General features: G+C 46.7%; 1 protein-coding gene across 1 annotated transcript in view; it reads right to left on the reverse strand.

The window, feature by feature from the left end:
• Positions 1-9,448, reverse strand: part of LOC147736860 (uncharacterized protein F54H12.2-like) — a 53,631-nt gene extending 44,183 nt beyond the window's left edge. The window contains exons 1-2 of the mRNA XM_086952713.1: positions 9,102-9,448; positions 8,279-9,014 (exon numbers count right to left, since the gene is read on the reverse strand). Of these exons, the coding sequence (XP_086808839.1) occupies positions 8,279-9,014; positions 9,102-9,448 (1,083 nt within the window). The remainder of the gene's footprint in view (positions 1-8,278; positions 9,015-9,101) is intronic.
• Positions 9,449-27,148: the final 17,700 nt, after the last annotated feature.

A 27,148-nucleotide genomic window follows, 5' to 3' on the forward strand; every position in this document is an offset into this window, starting at 1 on the left:
GGGCTTTAAATAATATACATGGCATATAATTAAAAAATAAATAATGCCTTGTTGCACTCACCAAACCGATGTAGAGAGTTGGAGGGGTCCAGGGGGGCTCCGGGGGTCCTTGCTGCTCCTTGGTGGGGTCCTGAGGGCCTTGTATTTAAAAAATAAATAAACCCAGGGGCCAGTTGTCGAGGGGGGGCTCCTGGTGGGTCGCCATAGTCCTTTGGGGTGTTATGGGGCTGTCTCTGGGTGTCCTGGGGGTCTCTGGGTCCCTAGTGAGCGTTATTTTTTTTAAACAATACCCCGAGCCCGCTTCAACATGGCGCTGCTCGGGGGGCTCTGGGTGTCCTGTGGCTCCCGGTGTCCCAGGGCCTCCGTGGCCGTTCTTATTTAAAATAAAATGCCCCGAGCCCGCTTCACCATGGCGCTGCTCGGGGACTCTGGGGCCGGTCCCTGTGTCCCTGGGCCTCCGTGGCCGTTATTTTTTTTTTAAATAAAATGCCCCCGAGCCCGCCTGCCTCTGGCGCTGCTCGGGGGCTCTGGGTGTCCTGTGGCTCCCGGTGTCCCAGGGCCTCCGTGGCCGTTCTTATTTAAAATAAAATGCCCGAGCCCGCTTCACCATGGCGCTGCTCGGGGACTCTGGGGCCGGTCCCGGTGTCCCTGGGCCTCCGTGGCCGTTATTTTTTTTTTAAATAAAATGCCCCCGAGCCCGCCTGCCTCTGGCGCTGCTCGGGGACTCTGGTGCCGGTCCCGGTGTCCCTGGGCCTCCGTGGCCGTTATTTTTTTTTAAATAAAATGCCCTCGAGCCCGATTGTGTCTGGCGCTGCTCGGGGACTCTGGTGCCGGTCACCCGTGTCCCAGGGCCTCCGTGGCCGCCTTTCTTTTTTTTAAAATACCCCCGAGCCCGCTTCAGCAAGGCGCTGCTCGGGGTGAGGACTCCGGTGTCCTTGGTGCTGTGAGGGGTCCTGTGGGCATTTTCCCACGGCCCCACGTGGATCCTATGGTCACCGGCAGCATGGCGGCGTGAGCTTCTCCAGGGCTGTAGGGTTAGAGCCGCCCCCACCAGTGATGTCACCAGGGCATCACTTAAGGGGCGGACCAAGCCCCTGCAGGTCCGGTGTGTTTTTTAAAAATGTATTGAGAGATAGCGCTGTGACACACGATTGTCAGAGCGCTAACATAAGAGCCAGTTGCAAACATATAAGCACTAAGGATTTCAGGCATTACATAAAAATACAAGTAGAAAAAATGTAAATGTAGCGCGACCTTCACCCTTAGGTGTCAGAGCGCTTTACACATGAACCTTCTGCAAAAACATAAGGCCTAAGAATCACATGTGTTACATGAAAGATACAAACAGAAAAAATTACAAATGTACAATGTGGCGAAATTTACATGTGAGCAAAGTACAACAGCATACGTTAAGTTACATGAGGAAAAAAAAAGTGCAGTGTGTGCAGGTTACAGGTAGAGGTATAATACTGCAATACGTGGTAGACAATGGGGAGTAAGCAAGAGGTAGCAAACAGTGTGTTACAAGAGAAAACAAAGTGCCATTAGAGGTATAATACTTTAATATAAGGCAGACACTACAGCATAAGAATAAGCGCTATGTAGGCAATTGTGGAACTGGCGTAAGTATCAAAATGTGCGAGGTACTAAATAAGGTGTTACAAGAGAGTCAGCACTGGCGGAGTCTTGACAAACACAGATAACACAGGTCAGGGTCTGGGTAAAACAGCTACAGTGGGTCTGGGCCCTCTCATCGTATCAAAAGGGAAAGGTATCTCAATCACTGCCGCCCTTAAGAAAAAACATAAGGACTCAGAGAACCTTCCCAACCCTTTAAAACGTGTGAAGTCCTCCAAGGTATTCACAGAGCCCCAAGCAGAACCCTTAAACTTAAAGAAGACGGCTCCGATGCTCCCAGAGGTCCAGGCAAAGCCCTTAAACCCCGAGAAGAAGAAACCCAGGACCCCTGAACCCCATGATAGCCCCTTAGACCTATCTGTAAAAAAGACTGTTAAACCTTTGAATGAGGCCTATACACCCGTGAGCCCCAAGGAGGCGGTAGTTGTAGCTGTGGATGTAGAAGAGATGGCGCCGCCACAGCCTCCTAAAACATCGCGCCTCTCAAGAAAACATCTGAAGCTGAAACCGGGGGTCCCTAAGCTACAGATAGCAGCGTCCCTCAGCAACCATAAAGCAACGCTGGATCCACCCAGCATCCTGAAACCCCAGACAGTACCAAATAAAATAACTGTACATGTAGAGGTACACGCCCCTGAGCAGCCCCCAAAGCCGGTTGTAAGTGTTCAGGCACAGCCTAGGGTCTCAACTGGTAATAAAACGCAACCCCTAGAAGGGCCTTCTATCGTGAACACCCCAGCTCTTGAGCTGATTAGGGGGGCGGTAGACAACCTAGGTAGAACCCCTGAAGCGGTGTCCCAGGGGTCTTTGAGCACAGCGGGTTTACAGAACCCAGCTAACAGGTCAGCACACCCTGACACAGGCATTTCAGCTAGGACCCCTGATTATAACGATAGCTCCTCACAATCCTCATACCCATAGTCCCCTAGTACCCCTTCGGGGGCATACGACCCCACCAGCCCTGCTGCCAGCCCCGCGCCAAGCCCCGCGTCCAGCCCCGCTGCCAGCCCCGTGTACAGTCCCGTGTCCAGTCCCGCGTCCAGCCCACCTGCCAGCCCCGTGTACAGGCCCGTGTCCAGCCCCGATGCCAGCCACGTGTACAGTCCCGGGTACAGCCCCGCGGTCGTCGTAAGCCCCACACAGCCCTCAGCAATAAGTGTGGATGACAAGACCACGGGGGCCCAGGGGGTACAGCCGCTTTTTCCATACAAAGTTTGCAATGTTCCATTCCTGTCCGCACCAGGGCGTTCGCCGGGGGGTCCTATTTCTAGAACACTATCGGCACAGGCTTTACAGAATGGTGCTAAGGTTGTTAGCAGTATAGATGGTCCTAAGACGTTGCAGCCATTTATAAGGCCTCGCAAGGTGGGGCCCTCTAAGCAGGCGCAAGAGGGGTCTGTAAACACATATGAGGTATTTGCGGCTCATGTAAAAGAGATGCAGATGGCTGTTCGAAAACTAAAACGCCAGGCGATCGCCGCAAACCTAAAATGGGGGTTGGGGGTGAACAAGCCCCTGTACACACGTATGGCCCATCAGAAAATCGTGGAAAGGGTTGGGGTGTGTAAAAAAGTGATCATCCAGGAGTGTCAGGCGGCTGTGGCAGACATACATGCTATACGGGCGTGACTATGGCAACACCGGCCCCTAAAGACCCCCACAGCCAGTGGTGCTCATAAGAGGCCCCCAAAATATACCCGTAAGGTCCAGAGGTTAGTGACAAAGTCTGTACGCTTCTTAAGACTGCTCAAGCAGCGTACATCTGATGCCTCACAACCCTTCAAACAAGAAACAACTGTTTCCCTAGGCCCCTTCAAACAAGGTCCCATAGTTTCAAGAACAGCTCCTGAAACATATAAACCAACACTTTACCACCGACAATACATAGGTGCAGGGTCAAACATACCGAGGGTCGGCCATTTGAAGGAGGTAGGGGGCGGACTTCAAAACTCCAAACACAGCAACATTCAGAAGGACCTAGGGGTGGAACTGTAGCAGCGGCCTCCATGAACAAGGCGTACAATGACACCAAACAACCTGTTCAGATAGGCTGGGGCATGGTATCTCGAAAAGCCTGGGGTCGTAAAATAAAAAAAAAGTGGCTTAATAGTACAAAGCAACGCAGGCGCTTAATAAATAAGCTGAAGAAGGTTAGAATATGCGCTACCCGCAGGTTTACAAGGACTCCTGAGACAGGTCCCACCAGGACCCCCCAAAATGACACAACAGAGAACACCTCCGCAATTCACACTCCTACTGATGAGGGCCCAGAGCCCTTGTTTTTAGAGAGTGTTAGAAGTTACACTCGCAATGTAGAGAGGTTTAGGGCCGTAGAACACTATGAGGAGTTTAGATTTGTTAATGTATACCAAATAACATCAACCACTCAGGGTGTTCTGGCTATACATCAGGCTGTGCAGGAGCTCATAGAAAGGTTGTTACACGATGTGGGGCCTAATGACTTTTTCCAACTCCGCTTCCAGGGGCAGGGTTTTGACACTCCGTTGTTCACCAGGCGGAAGGCCCGAGATGTTTTTGACGCTGTGCAATTTTTAGAAAACCTCTCAAGGCTTTTACAGAGTAAGGCAGAACTAGTCGCCTATGGCACTTTTAGAGTCATAGCCCTCATTGTACGGGGGCGTGAGGGGGGTGTTTCCAGACCTTTAAAGAGCATACTCTACAGTCAAATAATTGGTAAAAAACAGAGGTGGCTGCTCAACTTTAACAGCCCCTCTGCCAACACATGTCTGGCGGCCAGCATCGTGGGGCTGCTGATGGCTCGCAAGACCCCTGACGCTGTCATCATGTCTAGAGCTGCTGAAGCCCACGAGGTTCTTGAAATACCTCCTGACCGAATGGTCGGCTTTGGCGATATAGGTCTTTTTGAGAACTATTTCGCCGTGACGGTGAAAGTTCTTCATCACAACGGTTCCTGGAAGTACTTTACAACCGGGGGCCCTGTGAGAAACAAGACCGTATATGTCCTCCACGCCGAAAATCATTTTTACGGCATCTTGAACCTTAAAGGTTTTTTGGGTGTCAGGAATGTGTGCGCCCACTGTGACCATATATACAGCAATAAAACATACCACCAATGTGAAATGCATTGCAAGATGTGTCAGAGGGACGGCTGTATAGAAGACGCTACCCTGAAGGTGAGGCGCGGCACGTGTAGGATGTTTTGTCGCTCGCAAAACTGCTTGAGCATACACGAGAAATCTTTCACATGCGTCCCTAAAAAGGACTGCAGTGAGTGTGGGCGATATGTGGCAACGGATCACAAGTGCAAAGGTATGATATGTCCCTGTTGTCATGTGTCTTACGAGTCGGGCACCAGCCATCAGTGTTATATGGTTAAAGGTCTACCGCAGACCAAGACCGAGGACTATATAGTGTTTGATATAGAGTGCACACAAGAGACGGGGGTACACCAACCTAACTATATTTACGCCCACCATCTAACTTCCGTCGACAGCTGGGAGTTTGAGGGACGAACATGCATTGGTGATTTCCTGAGCACTTTCATTCAAGCCAAATTCCAAGGATATACCATGCTCGCCCACAACTCGAAAGCCTATGACTCCTTCTTTATTCTACGAGACATGATTTGTGAAAAGATACCGGTGGAACTCATAACACAGGGGTCTAAACTGATGTTGATGACGGTATGCCCTTTAAAAATACGCTTCATGGACACCCTGAATTTCCTACCCATGAAATTGAGCAAGCTGCCAAAGGCCTTTGGGTTCCCAGGGTGTAAAGGTTATTTTCCACACTTTTTTAACACCTGGGCTAATCAGAATTATGTGGGACCCATGCCGCCTCCTACCGACAGCTACGGGGTGGAATACATGATGCCTGATGAGAAAGTGAGCTTTCTACAATGGTACTCTGAAAACCGTGAAAAGGAGTTTCACTTTCAAACAGAGTTGAAAGCTTATTGTCAGGCTGATGTAATGATCCTGCGGCAGGCTTGTAACATCTTCAGAGATGCTGTGGTGTCTATGACTAAAGAAGTAACGGTGTTGAAATCCAAAACCCCTGAAACGCGGCATGCGGTCGAATACATAGACCCATTTCAAAACGTCACTCTGGCATCCATGTGTATGTCCATCTACAAACACATGTTTTTAATGCCCGAAACTATAGCTCTAGTACCGCCAGACCTCTATAACGGTAAACAGAAACGTTATTCAACCCCCTCTATCCAGTGGCTCATGCACGTCTCTGAGAAGGAAGACATACAAATTCAACATGCCTTACAGGGTGGTGAATACCGCCTGGGGCCCTATTACCTTGACGGGTTCTCTGTAATTAAGGGTGTGCCGACAGCCTTTGAATTCAACAGTTGTTTTTACCACGGATGCCCCAAGTGTTACAAGCCCCACGAGTATAACAAAATGCTGGGTGCCAAATTTGAACACTTATACAGGCGTACTCTGACAAAGGCCCAGTATGTTGAAAACCAGGGCTTTGCTATAAGAGTTCTTTGGGAGCACGAGTGGTTAGACATGTTAAAAACCGACACAGACCTCTGCTCTTTTCTTAAGACTCATGATTTACCCACACCATTGGAGCCCCGCGATGCCTTATTTGGGGGGCGTATAAATGCCATACAACTGTACAAGGCCGTTGGTGAGAAAATACACTCTTATGATTTCACCAGTCTGTACCCTTTTGTGAACAAGATGAAGTTGTACCCATTGGGTCATCCCACCATCATCTATAGAGATTGTAAGCCCTATCCGAATACTTTGGGCTTATCAAATGTGAAATCTATCCTCCTAAGCAGCTTTACTTCCCGGTGTTACCATGCAGAGTCGATGGCAAGCTGATGTTCCCCCTATGTCGAACATGTGCGCTGCTTAAAGAGATTGATGGCTGCAGACACACCGATGACCAAAGGATGCTCACAGGGACCTGGTGTAGCATCGAGGTACAAGCTGCCTTAGAGAAAGGGTACAGGATCGGTAGAGTACACGAAGTGTGGCATTTTAAGAGCACTACAACACAACTCTTTGCCCCCTACATTAATTTGTTTCTCAGAGACAAACAGGAGGCCTCAGGGTATCCTGAATGGTGTACTAGTCAGGATGCAAAACAGAAATACATCGATGACTACTACGCTCACAAGGGTATCCGTTTACACCTCCATCTGATAGAGGTCAATCCTGCACGCCGACAGTTAGCCAAACTCTGTCTCAACTCCTTATGGGGAAAATTTGCACAGCGCACAAACCTTTCAAATACCACCTTAATATCAGATCCTGATGAACTGTTCAAGTACCTGTTTGCCCCATGCTACGAGGTGTCCAGCTGCGAGTTTATCGATGACGATACCGTGGCTTTGTGTTGGAAATATGCCCAAGAGTACCCCACATCGAGTAACAACATAAACATTTTCATAGCCTGCTTCACGACAGCCCACGCTCGTCTAGAGCTTTACGGGATCGTTTCTTGTATCACAATACAGATTCTGTGATTTTTCTGAGCAGGCCGGGGGATGAAGACCCTCCTCTGGGAGATTATCTGGGTAATCTAACCAGTGAGTTAGATAAGGATGAGTTTATAAAAGAATATACCCCCTCAGTGCCTAAAACATACAGTTACCGTACCAACAAGAACAGGGTGTGTATGAAGGTCAAAGGGATAACATTAAATGTCAGCAACACCCTAAAAATCTATTTTGATAGTCTGAAGAATCTGGTACATGAATACGCTACAGCAGATGATTCTGAGAAGGCTAAAACCATAGTCGTGAACCAACCCTGCATAGTCAGATCCAAAAAGAAGTGGGAAATCACAACCCAACCTCTACATAAAACATTGCGAGTTGTTTTTGATAAAAGGGTCCTGACCACAGACTATAAAACACTGCCTTATGGTTATTAGGTCCATTAGAGAGACAGCCGCCACAGCATGGACACCAGGTTGCAGCATCCATTCTCCTACGTTCAACATTAAGCATACAACTGTTATAATCCCTTACAGTTTTGACAAGGTACATATTCTGTTTTCACAGGTCTGACCGATACCCTGGTGTTTTCTTTTACATATTTCGCAACTATAATATCATTGTTAACAAGATCCCTCGAATATAGATTTAAGAAATTTCTAAACGAAAGACCCGGTGACATTTTACTGATAAAATAAATACAGTGTTCCCCGCATGTGATGCCCATGGAATCCTGCACCCTTAGCTTGTTGTACTCCACCACAGCTGCAGCTTTTTTCACAAACTTGAATATAGGAGTTGTATAGAGTCTGTGCTCGGGGAACTCTGCGGTACTGTCAAACACCGTAACCTTGTCAACATCTATAAACATTGCTGCCCAATGTGTCCCAGCCTGGTCATGCGGGTCTGACTAGGGTGCATGGTCTTTCTGCCCCTATTTTGGCTGGTAAACCGTCGCTAGGGAAAACACCCAAAAACTATTTCCTAGCGTATTTATGTCTGCTTAAGAAGTCACGTATCTGCACAGTATCCATTTCACAAATGTTCTTAAAGATAGTCAAACAAAATCTGCCTTGCGTGGTTGATCTGAATGATGCTGTCGAATACAGAGAATACGACCATGTTCACATTAGCCGGCAGTGGATCTGCGAATCGTATTTCAGCTTTTAGATTCCCATTTTTGACCAGGTTGTAGTGATCGCCATCTTCCATGTCCGGTGTCAGGTCGAATGCGAACAGCGTGTATCCACGGCCATAGCCTTCTCTTGACACCACTACACCGCAGTCTCTTTGATGCTTTCCTGTTATCGAAACCAGTCCTTGATATTCCCTGATGTAATGACTGGCTGCAAAACTGGGTGTGTAGGGTTTTGCAGGAATCACATTGCCCTCATGGACCAGCGCCGCATAGTTGATGTTGTAGTGTTTAAAATTGAAGGGATTTGAGGCATAGGTGCCACTAAAAGCTGAGTTGTCCACAAACCCTATGATGATGAGCTTTGGTAGTTGTCCCAGAAATAAATTCTGCTGATGTGTTAAGCGGGTACCTGCCGGGATGCTGAATACCTTCAGAGCTACTCTTTCCACAGCGTACTTGGCGTTGGATATTTGCAAAGCTTCGGCGTGCGCTAACCTGACGCTCGGGGACACTTTCACTCTCTTTACAAACAGGCTCGCAGACAGTATGTTCAGCTTGTACTGTTCTGCATCCCCATTGATGAGGCAGAATGAGTCCTTGTTACGATTGAGCTTGATTTTAAGATCAATTCCGTTGATGAGCAGTTTATCTTGGAAGAAGAGGTCCGAATGTATGCGCCCCAGGAGGTCAAAGGTACGGCTGGCTGCAGCATGCCCCGCTCTTTTTATAAAGCCCTTATTATCACCATCCAGAGCTGTGATTTCAAACTGTCCGTGTGTATCCCTGTGAAAGAGACCAGCTGAAAGTTGTGTGTCAAGGGCGTCGCTACTGTAATTTAGAATGCTCTCAATGTAGGCTCTGTAGGCGTACATGTTATCGTTCTGGGTGATGAGTCGGTCGCCCAGGGTGATGTCCACTTGATTAAACATTGTAGCTAGAGGGTAAGCGATTGGTGCCACTTTAGCGTCATCGTCAATGTCGGACCCATCCGCTTTTACGATTTTACACATAAGATGCAGCAGAGTGTTGTTGAGATCCAAATACATATCCGTGGCCCCTGGCACATAAAACTCTGTAGGTGCCAGCGGTGTCAATGCTGCTAAAGGCGACACCTCCATGAAGAAGCGGTTTTCGATGCTTGTCTGCGTGGGTTTTAGACTAAACAAGTCCAACTCTGATTTGGCGCACTCTCCAGATCCACAATGTACGAAGGCCATGGCTGGGTTTACAAGGCTTTAAAAAATATTTACTTTAGAATCGGTTCGCTTCTTCGCAGCTCTCTTCCGTCTTGGAGCTCTTCTTTTCTGAGGGCGTTTTGAAGATGTCCTCCTTTTTTATAGGGGGCAGGTGGCCCCCGCCGTCTGGAAACACGTTGTTTCCTTTTGACACTCACACGTGGCTTATACATCAAACCAGTTCCTTCTTGAGGTTGCTTGTTCATGCGCTCTGCAACCGCCGATGTAACAGACCCCACCACCTCCTGGGCAATGTTCGTGGCAGCCGCCTTAACATGAGGCTTTGCAATTTCATAGCCTCTTCTCAGGAAAGGCATAGCTCTTCTAAACAGACTCCTAAAGAATCCTCCTAATCCAGGTCCGTACATAACAGGTGAACCTTGAAAGTACGGTGGTCCTCCATAACCGGCTTGACTTCTGTAATAGTCTCTGTACATAGACGGATCTCCGTAGGTTTTCATAACCACCATGATGGCTGCTTAATACCCTCTGTCGTGTCTAGGCCTCAAATGAAGCTTGACAATAACTTTCCCGTATTTAAAGGCCACCGGCTCAGACTGATCATCGTAGATCATAATTGAAATAGTGTCAAAATGGTTTTTAGAAACTGCGACGTAGTCAGGTTTGTTAAATTGTATGTTGACCATGGTATTATTATCACCCTGTACATGCTCCCACCTTAACAACGGTGAGTAACTATCACCTATCCTCTGAGACTCTACAATATCGCTGTACACGTAGAGCGTGTAGAACCCCCCATTAATATCGGGGCACGTGTGATCTTGTTCCACTGGACTTTTCACATGTTGTACTGTCCCTAAAATCCTTCTTAATTTACCTGAGCAGTTAAATAGGGTGTTTCGATTTATGGATTTAAGAAACACCTTCCTTCTCACATTATCTAGCACCAGATGAATATTCGGATGTGGTTCTATACTGGCTATGGATTTGTTGATGGCTTCGATAATGCTTGAAACGTGTGGGTAGTAGCCTGGTGGGAAGGATGTGTGTATGCCCATGGGGTCCTGTTCCCTCTTGATGTGAAACTTGGTTTCGGCAGCGGTAAATGTATTCCATGTTCTAGAGTATTGTATTTCTGTTAGGGCAACCTCCCAGTCCCCCTTGAGGTCCACAGCCTTAGCCAATTTGACGGTGTAATTAGAAATCTGATTGTTGGGGAACATGTCCTTAGAAGCGTTGGAGGGTAAGGTTATATAAAAGGGTGTAGTCTCCATCGTAGCAGCGGCTTTTAGCTCACACACCCTTCAGGGAGCTGGCCAACACCCAACTGTTAAATTTCTCAGGCCAGCCGCGCCATTTGACATATGCCTGGCTCTTAGCACCTGTACCTTTCCTTTTCAGAACCTTTTCAACCCTATACACCCTGCTCGGATCATCGGGCACCTTTTGTAACTCTTCCTTGTAAAAGGACCCAGACACCGTTTCCCCATCGTAGTCCTTTAACCTGTAAATATACAGCCCTTCCTTAAGCTGCACACTTTCCACTATAAATATTTCATCACTAAAGGTCTGTTGGTAACCCTTCGTGAAGACTCCTTTCAGTTTAGAAATCCTTACGTGATCACCATTTTTAAAAACAGACTTCTTCACCTTTGTACCAAATTTAGGCCCATACACGTTTCTCCATGCAGTTAACGAATTATCAGATGTTACCTCTTCAGGGGCCATTTTGATGGTCCTATGATAACTGACATTATATACAGCTAAAAAAGCCTGTAGAACATCCACGTATCTGTATGTATTGTTGGCCGTAAAATACCGCCACATCTTAGACTTTAAAGTTCTGTTAAACCTTTCTACAACCGCTGCTTTTACCTCTGTGTGTGTTACAAAATGTTGAACATTGTGTTGCTTTAATAATTTCTGAAATGACTTGTTTAAGAATTCTTTTCCTGCGTCTGTTTGTAGTTTTTGAGGAATACACCCCTTAGCCAAGATGGCTTTAAAAGTGGCTGTGACGCTAGCTCCACTTTTATCACGCAGCGCCTCTGCATACGCGTACTTGGACAACACATCTATGACTGTTAATATATAACAGGCACCGTCGTTATGTTTTACTATATCTTGAAGGCTGATTATGTCCGCTTGCCACTGATAATCTATACACGCATTAACGATTGTGGGACGCCTCTTAAAACGTCTTCTGACTGGTTTATGTAGTGAATACGCCTCCTCTCCTGATAACCACGTCTTCACAGCTTCTCTGCTTACCGACTTCTTTTCAGCCCTAGCCCTTCTATATAGAGCTGCGCCGCTTCCAAAGCTGCCAACTCCTCTTGTATCATAATAAAGTTTTCTTAACAGGCCCTCCGACATGTTAGCGGTCATTACAGTCCAGGAAAGGAAAGACGCTTGTTTTGTGTAAGAACATTTTATTAAAAATAATGAGTATTACCAAATCACAAACAAAAGGGGTTCCATATCTTTTCACAGTATACATAGCAAGTACGGTTTAACACATATACAGTTTTAGGTTATAAGGTCACAATACATCAGGATTTATCTATTATAAAATAGCCTTTGTGGTGCCATGGATACCACTTTTCTGTTTTTTACATACAGATTACACATGCTCCTTTCTATGAGTCTTTGTGCCATCTTTTTGTCGCAGCACACACCGGTGCCTGGCATGCTTCTTAGTTTTGCGTAGGGGTCGTTGGCATAGCGTATCTCCTTGACTGTCGCCGTCATGATCTTCAGCATGCTCGGATGGACAAAACTGTTTTCAGCGCTCAGGCCATGAACCACCCTTAGCAGCTTATACATCTTGTACGGGTCTAGCATACTACATATGTACCGGATTACACGATCTCTGTATGATCCGGATAGACACTCATGCGCCCCCTGTTGTGGGTCCCTAATACGATGGCCGAAACACAGGCTGTAATAGTCCCTTTTGACGCATGTGTGTACAACCACAGCTGCGAAACCTTTAACACTTGATATGTCATCAGTGGTGAACCCAACTCTGGTGAACCCTGGCGTTGGTTTTTCAGAGTCGTCGTTCTTAGAACACTCTTTACACTCCGTAGACATAGGTGCCCCCGGATTTGTGGAACTCCCAGTCTGGTTTGCACAGCATATACAAGACAGATTCAAGCTGCAGCCTTTTGCAGTCTGCCCCCGGGGCATCAGTTCTTTTCGGTGTTTAATCCTAGGTTCAAAAGATAAATATTGACAACCCATTAGCGCTAGAAAGACAACAAACTTTCATGTAAAGGGTCTACTCCTAACTTTTTTTTTTTTTGACTTACCCACACATTTTCACCACCCTCTGCAGCGCCTCTGAAATCTTGAGAGTCGGTAATATCCATTGGGGACCCTTCATCTTCCACGCTTGTACCAGGCTGTTACACAACTACTTACTGAGGACTCGTCATGTGAACATCCGGGGTTTCATAGATGGGTGTGTTAGGAGCTGGTGCTCTCTAGAGGGGCCAAAAGTAAGATTAAAGTTTGGTAGTTGAAGAAATAAAATACATCCCTATGCAAAATAGTTGCTCCTAACATTTTAACTCACCTCCACATTTTCACAACCCGCGGCGGCTGCTCCGACATCTTGAGAGTCGCTAATATCCATTGGGGACCCTTCAGCTTCCACGCTTGTACCAGGCTGTTGCACACCTACTTCCTGAGAACTCGTCATGTGAACATCCATGGTTTCATAGACAGGCGTGTTAGGCGGAACTATGGATTCTTCCTCATCCTCCAACTCCAAGAGCATGCTTTGCTCAGACGCCAAGCCGTCACTCGAGCACTCGCTAGAGCTGCTGTCACGCTTAAGCAGGGACACCCGGCGCGGCCATTGCTTAGCAAATCCACAACCATAAGGTTCTTCTGGTTGAGCATTCTCGTCCATTACCAAAGGTCTTGTTCTGTAAAAGCTACTGACGGGGATCTGTGAGCCACCAAACCAATGTTTTCTCTCAAATGGTTTGTAGCTCTTCCTTTCTGCCATGGTGACCCTTCACGTTGTCCAGCGGCTGCTTGCTACACCAGGCTCCTGACCCCTGCTTATATGTATTCATAGAAATCAACACCCCTAAAAGAGGCGTATACCTCTACACCATAACAGGGACACATGGCCATAGGGCTGCTCTGCCACGCCTCTGCCTCCAAAAACAACCCGCCCCCTGTGACTCATACGCCCCCCTTCCGGGACACCTACCTGCCCTTGTCAACACACGGTCCACCTGTCACTTGTATGAGGCCCTCAGTTTAAGGCCAGGACTGTTTAAGACCAGGCCAGATCAAACCCCTGGCATGTCCATTTTTGCTGCCAGGCACTCCCTGGCATGTCCATTTTTGCGGCCAGAGCTGTCAAATTTAAGGACAGAAGTTTAAGGCCAGGACTGTTTAAGGCCAGGGCTGATCAAACCCTGGCATGTCCATTTTTTGCTGCCATAAATGTCAAAAATAAGGCCAGGAGTTTAAGACCAGACATGTCAAAAGCTGTCAAAATTGCGACCAGCAGTTTGCGACCAGAGCTGTCACTTTTGCGACCAGGATTTTTTGATGGAAGGTATCCCTTCATACTACTCATGGTATTTTACTGCTGAGTGTATATGAGGCGATCTTAAATGTGATTTATGCCCTAAAGTATCAAGATAATTTGTGATGTCAGCAAGAAGCCTAGTTTATAGAGGGGTTAAATCTTGACAGCATGACTGCGTTCAGCTGGGAGTCTGGCGCAGGTGGTGAGAGGCTGTTCTTTGCTTGAGATGGTACTACCTCTCTTTCTGTGTTAATGAAGAGAGCATGGTACACCACGTTTCTAGAACTGACCGTGGTACCGCATCAAAGGCTACATCTCACACCCAGCCTTCTGACGCAGAGCCATGGCGACATTCAGCACCCAGATCCGCAACAGCTCAACCTGGCGATCTGGCTCCTGAAGTCCTAGAGTTTGGCTACCTAAACTTACCTCCCAACTGCATGGACATCATTCGGGAGGCGAGGAAGCCCACTACTAGAGCCTGCTATGCGGCAAAATGGAAGCGGTTTGTCATTTATTGTGCGAACCACAACATTAACCCGCTGGATGCTTCTATTCAGAACATCATCTGTTACCTTTTCCATCTGTACAAGTGTAATCTGGCCTATACTTCCATTCGCATTCATCTGTCTGCAATGGCCGCTTATCTCCAAAATAGACAGCACCTTTCACTCTTCAAGGTGCCTGCCATCAAAGCTTTTTTGTAAGGCCTCAAACGAGTCATTCCTCCACGGACTCCACCAGCTCCTGAGTGGAACCTCAATGTGGTTCTTACCAGGCTGATGGGTCCTCCCTTTCAACCACTGCATTCCTGCGAGATTCAGTTCTTGACATGGAAAGTGGCTTTCCTCGTAGCAATTACATCACTACGGAGGGTTAGTGAATTACAAGCCCTCACAATCCAAGAGCCATTTATCCAAATTCATTCCAACAGGGTAGTGCTCCGCACTAATCCTAAGTTTCTGCCCAAGGTTGTGTCTCAGTTCCACATCAACCAAACAATCGAATTACCTGTTTTCTTTCAAAATCCTGAATCATTGGTGGAGCGGATGCTCCATACCCTTGACGTTAAACGGGGCCCACTCCACCAGAAAGTTGGGGGCCTCTATGGCATTCCTTGGAAACATTCCTTTAGAAGACATATGTAGAGCAGCCACATGGTCTACCACACACACATTTACTAAGCATTACTGTTTAGCCGTGCACTCCAAACAGCAGGCAGCTGTAGGGCAGGCTGTTCTCAAGACACTTTTTCAAACTGCTGCAGCTGGCACGGGCGGCTGCCGCTAATGGAGGAACTGCTATTTATTCTATGCACAGATATGAATTCAGCAGCCCACATGCCTCGAACCGAATATGCTACTTACCAGTATGCATCTGTTCTTGGCATGTAGGGCTGCTGACATTCATATCGCCGGCCCTCCTCCCCGCCGCCTGTAGCAGCTGCAGTATTCACATATACTCATAGCATGGTCATCATTCACTGAGTTTCACTCCATCTTGGCCACAATGGCTAAAAACAATCTGGGGATGGAGTCAATGCCCATGCGCACTGTAGTCCAGGGGAGGAGCCACCTATCTCGTGATACTTCGAAGACTCTTCCAGGACAACAATGTGCAATCATCCGGACCCAACACTAGGCGGCGATCTAGGCACAGATATGAATGTCAGCAGCCCTACATGCCAAGAACAGATGCATACTGGTAAGTAGCATATTCGAACCATTGCTGTGTTGAAGCAGGTGTGGGTTATCAAAAAGTAGAACAGGGAGGCTTGGCAATCAGGAACAGTTTAAATTAATTAAACAATAATGGCCTGGAATAGCTGCCACATCTCCTACAGCTTCGTCCTGGAATTACCTTTGCCTTAGGTCCATGGCATGCTTTATTCTGTACGCCCGGTGCAATAAAGTGAAGCTTGTCCACCTTTGGGCAGGAAATTCTGGTACTGTGAGTCATAAATATTGTTTGTAGATACTTTATCCCACTCTTATAGAAGGGACCATAAATACTAACTGATGTCACATTCTGAGATGGTCCAGGTGTGTTATGTGTGTTATCTCGGGTAACGCTTACTGCTATGCATTGTTTGGGCTTTATCTGATGAGTGCAACTGACCGGCTGCTCTGGCATCGTCCTTGGCCGGAGTGCATGCTCTCAGCTGTGCATTTATTTGTGTTTGAGTGTGTGTATCTTTAGGTATTAGATTCTGGGACCACATGTGATTTTTCTGTTGCAATCTTCCTGGTGTGTTTGAGGCTTGTTCCATGTCTGGTGTTTCCATCACGGTAAGTGCTAGGGGTGAACAGAGGACAACTGTGTTGTGTTGATTTGATAAAGGGTCACTCTGGAATCGTAACAAGTGTTTTATTGTGATTTCGGTAGTGCAGGCAACAGTTGTTCTCTCGTGTGCTGGACTCCTAAGAGCGGCCCTTTCTATAAATTAACCCTAATCTAACATTCCCCCTTCGTAATTGCGTTATCTACTATCCTGGCTGTTAATGTCCGTGTCTTGAGCATGGACGGTTCCTGTTTCTGGCTTGTGCTGTGAGTGTTTCCCTTGGCATTGTGTGTCCTAATCAGGTGCATTCCCCCTATTTTCAGGGTAGCTTTCTTCACGCAGGGCTATATTAGTTGCAGGGTGCGGCACAGCAAGAGCAAGATTGCACCCACTGGTAACGAGGCCTTACAACAATTCATTATCAGTAATTGGACAATTAATGACAGGCTAATGAAAATGATCAAATAAAACAACCCCCCCTCTCTAATTAACTTTTGACTGAGTATAACAAATTTGCATTCATAAAAGTTTCCAGGGAATTAATGACCGTAAGGGATGAAGAGTAAGAAAATAGACTCAGTTTTGTTAGCATTGGGAGAATGAATGTTTTTCTTTCCATTTTATAAAAACAGAAGAATGAAATATGAGACATTGAGTAGACAAGCCATCGCAAGGACATAGCAATAGATTATTTACTGAATGTTCTTAAGGTGGGTATCCTTCCATCAGGGGAAAATATTCAATCTCATCCTTGTTGAAAGATATCGGTGCATGTTGTTAGAGACAAAGGAGAGATATGAATCATGCCCTGTGGGCACCCTGGACAGTGTCTGGTCGAATATAACCGTGACTTTACTTGATTACATTGCCATCTTTCTAACTCACATTTAATAACAAAAGCCTCTCTTAACTCAGTTTTGTTGTTTTGCTCCGTAAGGGGCTAAAGCTATGGATTTTGCCAAATAAACTTCTACCATTTCTCTAATTGATTATTTACCCAATTTAGACACAAATTTCCACAGAGCATCTATGCTTCTTTGCAACAAATTAATTCTGTTTCCTACCATAGCAGACCAGTTAAGTTTGGAATCGAAGAAGAGGAGTAGAACTCAAGCATTTGCAATGCAAAAGGTAAATGACAATGCCTTTTATTTATGTTTTGGGTTTTAAAACCTAAATAAAAGGCATTGTCATTTACAATACCAATAACTTAAGCTCTAGCAAATGCGAGACCTATTGCATTGCAATAAAGGGCCTTTTCAACCGCTTGTTAGATTGTATATATCTGAGGATGAGACAAACCTGCAACGTCTTTAAAGTAGTGATAAATTGTGCAGTGAAAAAGATGTGTAAGTGTTGTAAATTACACAGACACAAAGTGTGAAGTGAGAGTTACATATGATCCGAGCTATAAACACTAACAAAGCGCTGCAACACCTTTCGCTCTGTGATTACTCTGTTGTGGTTCAGGAGCCCTCCCCTTGATTTGAGTTTCCAGTGTGGTATTGCGTATTGTCATTGCTGTCTTTTCTCTAATAAAAAACACTCCAGCTGCCCTGGCTTCACCTCCTGGTGCACGGCGGGCTGTGCTTTATGGCAGGCATGGAGGGAGCGAGGGAGAGAGGGAGGGATGGTCTCAGCTACAGCTCCAGCCTCGTACAGTGCCCCTGCTATTACTAGTGAGCACGAGGTGATGGTATTAGAACTGGTGATGGTGGTATTATTGGCGGTGGCATTGTGTCAATAAAACAGGCTTTTGAAAACAACCGGTCAGTTGGCTTTAATATAGATGATATGTACCGCAGATGTGCTGTTGTCAGTTTCCCGCACTCAATATGGAGGGTGGGGCATTTTTTCAAGGTTAAGAAACAGAAAAAGTATATCATTACATTAATGAAATAGTTCTTGGACTTATTGGGAAAGGCACTGCCGATTCCATATTATTTTAGGTTGTTGCAAGAATTCTACTCCTACACAGAACTGTGCACAGAGACCCAGGACCTCAGTGAATTGTGGTGGACCAAAAAACTCACCTCAGTACCTACCCCAACCAGCTAGCATCACTGTCACATTAGCTCTTCGTACTATAGCAAAGTAACCAATGATTAGACAATCCAGAACACGCGACTTAGGTTACTCTCAGGAATGGTGGAAAGCAAGAACACTCTTTCGTTATATCTCATACCAGTCCACAACAGGAGTAAAAAAGAGACACAGGAAAGGTTAAAATATTTGTTTTAATGACGTGCTCTCAGATGCAGTATCTTTGCCAACATAAGCAGACATATGATTAGAAATAATATGATCAGCATTGTTACAACTCCATAAAATACAAAAGGAGAAATCCTATTACAATGATAGTGAATACAGCTACTATATCGCCTAGTAAATCACCCTCCCTAGCTAGGAACTATGTTTATAAACTATAGAAGGTCTCTTAGACTTGTATAGGGGACCCCATACCTCTATGATCAGCAGTAGTGAATCACATCAGGATCTGCAAAAGCTCTCTGTCTGTCTATAGAAACAGGATTCTTCCAAGTGTGTGAAATCATGGCTGTCGTTCAATAATAAAGGCGCCAGAATTTCCGTTGGCTCGCAGCTGCCCTGTGTTGTGTCTAAAAACGTGAACCGATCAGTTCGAACAACAGCTACCTTGTTATGATAACCTTGGAGCCTTCAGCACTCACTGTGCAGATTCGGGTCACGATGTAAGTCTAGGGATGTCGAAAACAAGCATTTCTCATGTGAAAACATTCACGCAGCCTAACTTAAAAAAACAGGTACATGCAGTGTTGTGTGCAAAAGCGGCAAAAGGTAAAATGGCGTTTAAACTTCTAAAAAGCCATGCTAACATAGCAATGTGTGCAAACCAGGCCTAGGCCACAGTACAAGGTCAATAGCACATTTCTATCCTAAAGTTGAACCAAGTGCAGGAGATTAGTAGTCTATGCTTATATATGGGCTCAATGCATGTCCAGGCCCAGTACTCTGTTTACATCCGAACCAATCACGTAGGAAAGTGACCAAATTTCCTAACTGAATGCAAATTTAATCGTATTTTTTTTATCAGATTATTTTCTCAAAAAAGTTGTGATTTTCAGTGCCTTTCTCCTGAAAATATACGGTGAATTAAAGTGTTATTAAAAACCGTTACATAAACAAAACGCTGTGCAAGACTGGTGAAGTTCACATAGCTTGCAAAGTTTCAAAGTTTGTAAAAACTTAGTGTTGTGGACATAAAGCCCTTGCAATGTCACACACCTTTAGCACACCCAAAAAAAAAAAACTAAAGTAATTCAAACAACATTAAGCAGTGTACTGAAAATATCTGCGGGTCTTAGCTGCTGATTTTCACCAATAATAAAAAACAGGTGTACACAATGAATATAAAATCACACAGTCAAACTTCAAACCCATGGGCATCTCATCCAATCACTTATCACCCAATGATCCAACAGCTGTTCCTTTTCTAGTTGAAATTCTGACTTTCAACTGTCCACAGGCAGCAGCACTCCTCAGCTATGCACGATGTTCAGAAATACAATTTTTTAGAAATATCTGTGTCTCTTGCCACAGGGTTCAACAACTAGATACAAAGGCAATAATAAAGATGTCAGCATATCACCAGCAATAAGAAAAAGTAGATACACTGACACTTGCTTTGCACTTTACTCATTTTTCATTGTCTTCATCCACACATAAACTGTTATTTTTGAAATGCCTACTTGTTTTCAACAATTTTCTAAAGCAAAAAGCAGATTCAAACTTCAAACATATACAGTCATTCAATGCAGGGTCATTGGGTAGCAACCACTTACACATCAACAGGAAATTAAATCAGCATATTCCACGAGGCAAGCCATGGGTGTTTGCTAAGCATTTTTATACAGACTGTTAGTCTTAAAATAGTATGGACATTTTGAGGAAACAGAAAACAAAATCCAGCAGAAATGCAAGGTGCAGGAAGGCTAACAAACTCTCAAAAAATTAAATTAACAAAAACCCCTATTTGAATTCCTTTATTCTTCCTGAGTGGGTATGGTGCCAGAAAACCGTGGTTATAATATTGTCGAACGTAAACATTGTGCCCTGTTGATTCAAAACCATTGCTACACTGGAGAAAAAACATGAAATCTACCCCAATGGGACAATATTTAGGACAAAATGTTTGTCAGACATAATGTCTGATTATGATATTCAGACATAGAGCCCAGAGTGGAGTGTACGAACTTGTAATTATATAATTTTCAGTTTTATATAACACAACACCAGTTGCTTACAGATGGACACATTCATTTTTTTTTGTTGTTTTTGTTCTGTATGGGGAGATTATGTGATTTGCCCAGAATCACAGGATGTTGAGCATCCCTGCTGAGACTCGAACCCAGCTTCGAGCCTTCACTCTAAATGTATTTAAAGAGGCCATCCAGTGTAGAGATAAAAAAAACGGTTCACTTTGCCCAATTCTGCAACTTTATCAATAGGCCTTCCAGAATGATCAGTTTGGGTGTGGATATCCAGTGTAACATAATTCACGGAATGGTCCATTTAATGCTTAACCACACCGTACAGATTTTTGTGTTTCCAAGCTCTTCGTCAGCAGAGATCCGACAGAAATTAGAGTGCTGCAAGGCGGCAACGGGATACAGCATAACACTTCCTGCAAAAACCAAGTAACAGATATTTCAAATTAGCAAAATAATATGCACCAGGAGAAATCAGAATATAATACTGATTTATTGACTCTCGCACATTAGACTGAGCTTGGTTGGGACAGATTTTTAATCACAGCTGCTAGTACAGAATCACAAACACAAAACAATAATCACTTCAGATGATGGAGCCATTTAGTTAGACGTGGTGGAAACTGAAAGACAAATTATGCCAACTTAGCATTATATGTAAAACACAACAAGTTTCTGAAAGAATAAAGCGACCGCCCAATTTATATTGCCTGGGCAGTCCTATGGTGCTGTGTGTGTGCGTGTGTGTAGAAAAGCAACTATTTTGTTAAATGTTTTGAGAAGGGCATGTATGTTGTGGTGTTTTACAGAAAACATTTACGCGCCCCCCAGCTGCTCACATTGGAATGGTGTGGCTGGTTGATCTGCAAAGGTCTAGGCAGGGGTGGGGTGTGTGCACTCTGGGGCAGGAATGTGCAGCAGGGGCAGACAGATACAGTTTAATGCAGAGGATTTTCAGCCTAGGCTGAAGTCATGTCTGCATGGCTTGCCCTCGTGCCCCTGTCCATCCTCAGCCTTCAGACTTTTCTGGCTGTTCAGATAAAGGCATTACTTGTCTTTCTTGACTGCTTCGAAATTCTCGGCAGGTAAGATGTCCTGGAAAGCCTTCTGCTGGTGCTGCTGCTGTTTTTTTACAGCTATCGATCATGGTGACTGCTCGTGGAGGAAGAGTTTGAAGGTTACCCTCTTGTTGACGGGGAGCCAGTGCAGGTCTCTCAGGTGGGGTGTGATGTGGCTACGGCGGGGAATGCCGAGGATCAGGTGTGCCAAGGTGTTCTGAATGCATTGCAGCCGTCTCAGGAGCTTGGCCGACGTTCCTGCGTAGAGGGAATTCCACAGTCCAGCCTGCTGGTGACGAGGGCCTGGGTGACTGTTTTTCTTGTTTCGGTGGGGATCCACTTGAAGATCCTGCGGAGCATTCGGAGGGTATTGAAGCAGGAAGAGGAGATGACTTTGACCGGCTTAGTCATGGAGAGGGTGAAGTCCAGGATGACGCCTAGGTTGCGTGCGTGGTCGGTGGGTGTCGGTGCTGTTCCAAGTGTTGTCGGCCACCAGGAGTCGTCCCAGGCTGAGGGGGTGGGGATGAGTATGAGGACCTCCGTCTTGTCTGAGATCAGCTTCAGTCGGCTGTTCTTCATCCATTCGGCGACGTCCTTCATTCCTGCGTGGAGATTGTGTTAGACCTGGCACCATTGGCGTGGGTCTCCCTTCCATTTTTCGCTGCTGTCTCCTCTGTTTTTGCTGGTATTAGATGCTCTGGGCGTTGTGCCACTGCCATTCAGTGCCACAGCGCAAATGCTCCCTGTGTAAATACGACTGAATTGGGATATTCCTGATTGGCTTATTTGGGTTACTTGTTAGTCCCTAGTAGTGTGGCCTGTGTGTGCCCAGGGCTGTTAACCCAAATGCTGCTGGTGGGCCTGCAGGGCTGGTTTGCGCCACCCACATAAGCAGCTTGTAAATGGTACCTCAGACCTACCACTGCAGTGTCTGCATGCAGTCCAGAACTGCCATCTTGTCTGTGAAGTGCCCACACTTTCCAGCCCCTGAACCTTCCCTTAGCATCATGTCAGTAACCCCTATGGTAGGTGCACTGTGTGTGTAAGGTAGGACATGGCTTGATATGTGTAGCATTTTCTGGTAGTGAATCAACCTCAATTTTGTTTTCACTGCTGCAAGGCTATCTGTTCTCCATAGGCTAGAATGGGCAGACTGGCTATTACATCTTATAGTCCTAACTGTCCCAGGGAACATAGTAGAAATTCGAGTTTAGTTTGCCTGAGCTTGCCTTTTAGCAAAGTTGGTTTTATATTCTGTGTTTAAAAATACCACTTTTAGAAAGTATGTATTTTCTTGCCTAAGCCTCCAGTGTGCTCTGCTGTTATGTGTATTGACTGTCTGGGTTTAGGGGGGCAAGGCAGGCTGAGTCAGACCTGGGTTGAATAGAGAGATCTGCATTGAGTCCTGGGGAGGGGTAGCTCCTTGACCTGAATAGGGCAGTGCCTGGCAAGGTGAATGCTGGCTCCACCTCCTACTGTGCGTCTGATGGCAGACCCCCTCTTTCTGAAAGGAAGGATGCAGCCTGGTAAACAAAGTGCTCCAGGCCTGAGCAGAACTCGTTCTGGCTGGGTTCAGTGACCAGAGACTGTTGAGAACAAAGACTTTTGGGGTATAAATATCTGTGCCCAAACCCTTGATTTTTGTATTGCTCCTGGATGTCAAGAGGAACCTCCGTCCGTGTTACTGAAGGAAATTGCAGGAGAGGACTGTCCTTGTGCTGTGTGTTGTTTCCTGGACTGGCCTGCAGTAATTCCCCTTGGACTTGGAAGGAGAGGGAAAAGGACTTTTGAGAGACTTTCATTTTGCTAAGCAATCATCCAAGGGCTAGAAGAGAGCTAGCCTCCTGCTGGAGTCACAGGCACATCTTGTTATGTTATGTTAATTTCAATTTATATAGCGCCAAATCACCGACAGGTCTCTTAGCGCTTGCTTTGGGAACCCGTCCTGGCTTTCCCTGCGAGATAACCCCTACTGGGCATCCCCATGGTGAAGACCAGGCATCCCATCGCGGTGGGGCCGTAGTGGAGGTTAAGTAAGCTATTGCCCAGAGTTGCAGAGTGTGAACCCATGATTCGAGTAGGCACCGAAGCGAGAATTATCGAGTCCGTGGACATTTTTGAGCTCAAGACCCTGCCGCGTCAGGAATTGAACACTGGTCCCGGGTCTGACCTCTGCATCAGGGTCTGCCTCCTCTAACCAGTGAGCCACACTTCTCCACACATCTGACTCCCCTTCGAGCCTCCTGATCCCTCCCAGCGAGGATTTCTATCTGCAGGTGAGGCTCCAGTGAGTCCCAGGGCCTCTAGTTGTACTACAGAGAAGAGAGTGCTGAAATCTTCGCTAACGCCCGTTTGCGAGCCGCCGCAGCTGAAGAGCGTAAGAAAAATCCACGTGCTGCTGCCGCCGAGCGCTTGCAAACCAAAGATCATCACATCGCACGCTTGCGGGCCACAAAGTGCTCGCTAACCCCAGAGATCATCGCAACGCACGTTTGCAGGCTTTTTGAAGACACGCTAACCCCGGAACATCGCAACGAGATCATCGCATCACAACATCGCAGTGCGGGCAGCGTGCATCCACCATTTTCATCGCATCACACCCGGATCGTCGCTCCCAAGCAGAGTGCCATTTTCTTCCATCGCAACAAGATCGCTCATGCAACAGACCCAGCGCATCGTCCTCTCTTGCGGCAAGGATTCATCGCATCGCTGGCCTAGCGTGAAGAAGTCTGTCGCTTTGTTCCGCACGCATCCGCAGATCGGCGCATCATCCTCCCTTGCGGCCAGGATTCATCGCATCCCCGGCCTCGCGTGAGGAAAATCATTGCTACAGCTCCTTTGCGACCTTTTGTTTGTTTTGCTATGGAATCCAGGTACTTTGTAAGTAAAAGGGTCGCCGAGACCACTGCTTTGAACTGAACCCCTTTTGGAACATTTTGAACTCCTTTTAAAGCATCCCAAGAGTACCCCTATTTTTACAGTATTGTGGCTTTTTACCATTATTGGTCTTGTGTTAAGTCTATATATAAAGATACTTATTTTGTATAACTACTTGTGTGGTGTCCCTTTGTAGTGTCCTTCACTGTGTTACTGTGTATGATCATAAATGCTTTACACACTGCCTCTGAGATAAGCCTAGCTGCTCGTGCTACGTTACCACAGGGTTGAGCAGGGGTTATCTAAGGGTGTAGCTCCCTTACTCTGACTTAGGAAGAAGGGTCCCTACTTGGACTGTGACCAGCCACTGCCAACTAGAGACCCCCATTTCTAACAGGTTGGTTTTGGCGGTGTGGGGGTCTTTAGTGAGGTAGAGGATCAGCTGGGTGTCGTCGGTGTAGGAGATGATGTTGAGGTTGTGCTGTCGGGCGACGTGGGCGAGGGGTGCCATGTAGATGTTGGACAGCGTCGGGCTGAGGGATGAGCCCTGGGGTACGCCTCAGATGATCTTGGTGGCCTTTAAGCGGAAGGGGGGAGGCAGACTCTCTGCGTTCTGCCGGAGAGGAACAATGTGGTCCAGTCCAGGGCCTTCTCTTGGATTACGGACGTTGTGTAAGAGTGTTCATAGTGTGCGGTGGCAGACCATGTCGAAGACAGCTGACAGGTCCAGGAGGATGAGGGCCGCTGTTTCTCCGTTGTCAAGCAGAGGCCTGATGTCATCGGTGGCGGCGATGAGGGTGGTTTCGGTGCTGTGGTTGCTGCGGAAACCGGACTGTGATGGGTCCAGGATATTCTTCTCGAGGTAGAAAGTCATTTGTTTGTTGATGATTTTCTCGGTGACATTCGCCGGGAACGGAAGCAGGGAGATGGGTTGGAAGAACTTGAGGTCTTTGGGGTCCGCCTTGGTTTTCTTGAGTAAGGCGTTGATCTCTGCGTGCTTCCAGGAGATGTTGATTACTCTCTGGAGATGGGGTGCGATGGCTGTGCTGGCTTTTCTGAAGATGTGGTCAGGGCATGGGTCTAACGGTGATCCGGAGTGGATGGTGTTCATGATCTTGCTGGTGTCCTCGTCGTTGACGCTGGCCCAAGAGAGCAGGCGGTTGGTGCAGGTGGTGGTCGTGGGGGCGGTGGTTGTCGGGGTAGTCGTGACGCTGAAGCCGTGGTGGATGTCGGTGATTTTGCGACCGGAGAAGGTGGCCAGTGAGTCGCACAGGTCTTGCGAAGGCGGGATGTCGTTGGTGTTGGAGCTGGGGTTGGAGAGTTCCTTCACGATGTTGAAGAGCTCTTTGCTGTTGCGTGCGTTGTTATCTAGGCGGTCCTTGAAGGAGGCCCTCTTGGCGGCTCTGATAAGTTGATGGTGTCTGCGGGTGGCGTTCTTGTGGGCTGTGTAGCTGTCCGGTGATCGTTTGTGGAGCCAGTTCTTCTCCAATTTTCGGCATGTTCGTTTGGAGGCCTGGAGGTCTTCGGTTAACCAGGTGGCTTTCTTGCTGGTGTGGCAGTTGGAGGGTGACTTGAGCAGGGCAAGGGTGTTGGCGCAGTCGTCCATCCATTGTCTGAGGTTACGGCCGGCGGTGTCGAGATTGGTGGAGTTGGCGGGTGGGTTCTGGATGAGGGTGGCGGTGACGATGGCGTGAAGAAGGCCCCCTTCCTCCCCTGGGGACAACCACACACAGGGGAATGCAATTACCACTGTGTAAAGGAATCCCCTGGGGATAAAAGGTAAATAAAAGGAGAAAATAATAAGTACTCCAGTAGGGTAGGTCGTCTTATCTGCGCCCAGTAGACAGAGCTGCCCGGCTTTCTGTCTCAATCCCTTGTGACAACTGTAATGGAAAAAAACAACAAGGGACAAACATAAGGTGGGGGAATAGTCAGTTACCACCCACCCTCCTACCTTTCCCCATGGGTCCTGCACTTACTTCAAAGGACTGCAGAGTATCCGGAGGGGAGGACACTTGTGTCCCAATACCAATCAAAGAAGATGAAAGCTGTTAACCATTCAGCATATGAAGACGTCAGGCTCAGGAAACTATGTGCAATGAAGGAATACACCTACAATGCTTCTTGATAGCCTCACACCCTGTTAATAACACAGCAAATGACGACATCAGGCTTTAGAAAATAAGGGCGGTTACAAATCCACTATCAATCCCTTCAGATAACCTCACACGATGTTCAATATCACAGCGCACTGAGAAGAAACCAAAGGAACAGCTCAAAAGCAAAGCCGCCCCCAGAGTCCTGGAGACGGTCGCTGTCAAATGTTTTTGCAAAGTACGGGTGTAGCGTGTACTAACAAGCCAAAGTCAAGAAGAATGCCTAAATACCTGAAAGGGCATCAGCGCCCTGAAGAAATTAGTGAAAACGAAGAAAGACCGTGCAGCATTCCAGCACTGAAAGGTCTCCACAATAAAAACCATGCTATGCAAAACAGGGATAAACGGGCCTGGTATCGCTGTAGGAAACCAGCGCTCGACCTCCAGCGGGGAATACCTTCCGCTTAGCGCTGTTTCCAGGAAGATGCAGAAAAAAGTAAAGATTGTCAAGCCCCGTGTACCGGATAGGGAGGGGCTTTATAGGCGGCTCCTTTCCTGGGGCTCGGATTGTTGCCCCTTGGCCTTCTCTGCCTTGTAGTTCTGTCTT

Source organism: Lissotriton vulgaris, chromosome 1_2 (assembly GCF_964263255.1).
Source record: "Lissotriton vulgaris chromosome 1_2, aLisVul1.2, whole genome shotgun sequence".
Lineage (NCBI taxonomy): Eukaryota > Metazoa > Chordata > Amphibia > Caudata > Salamandridae > Lissotriton > Lissotriton vulgaris.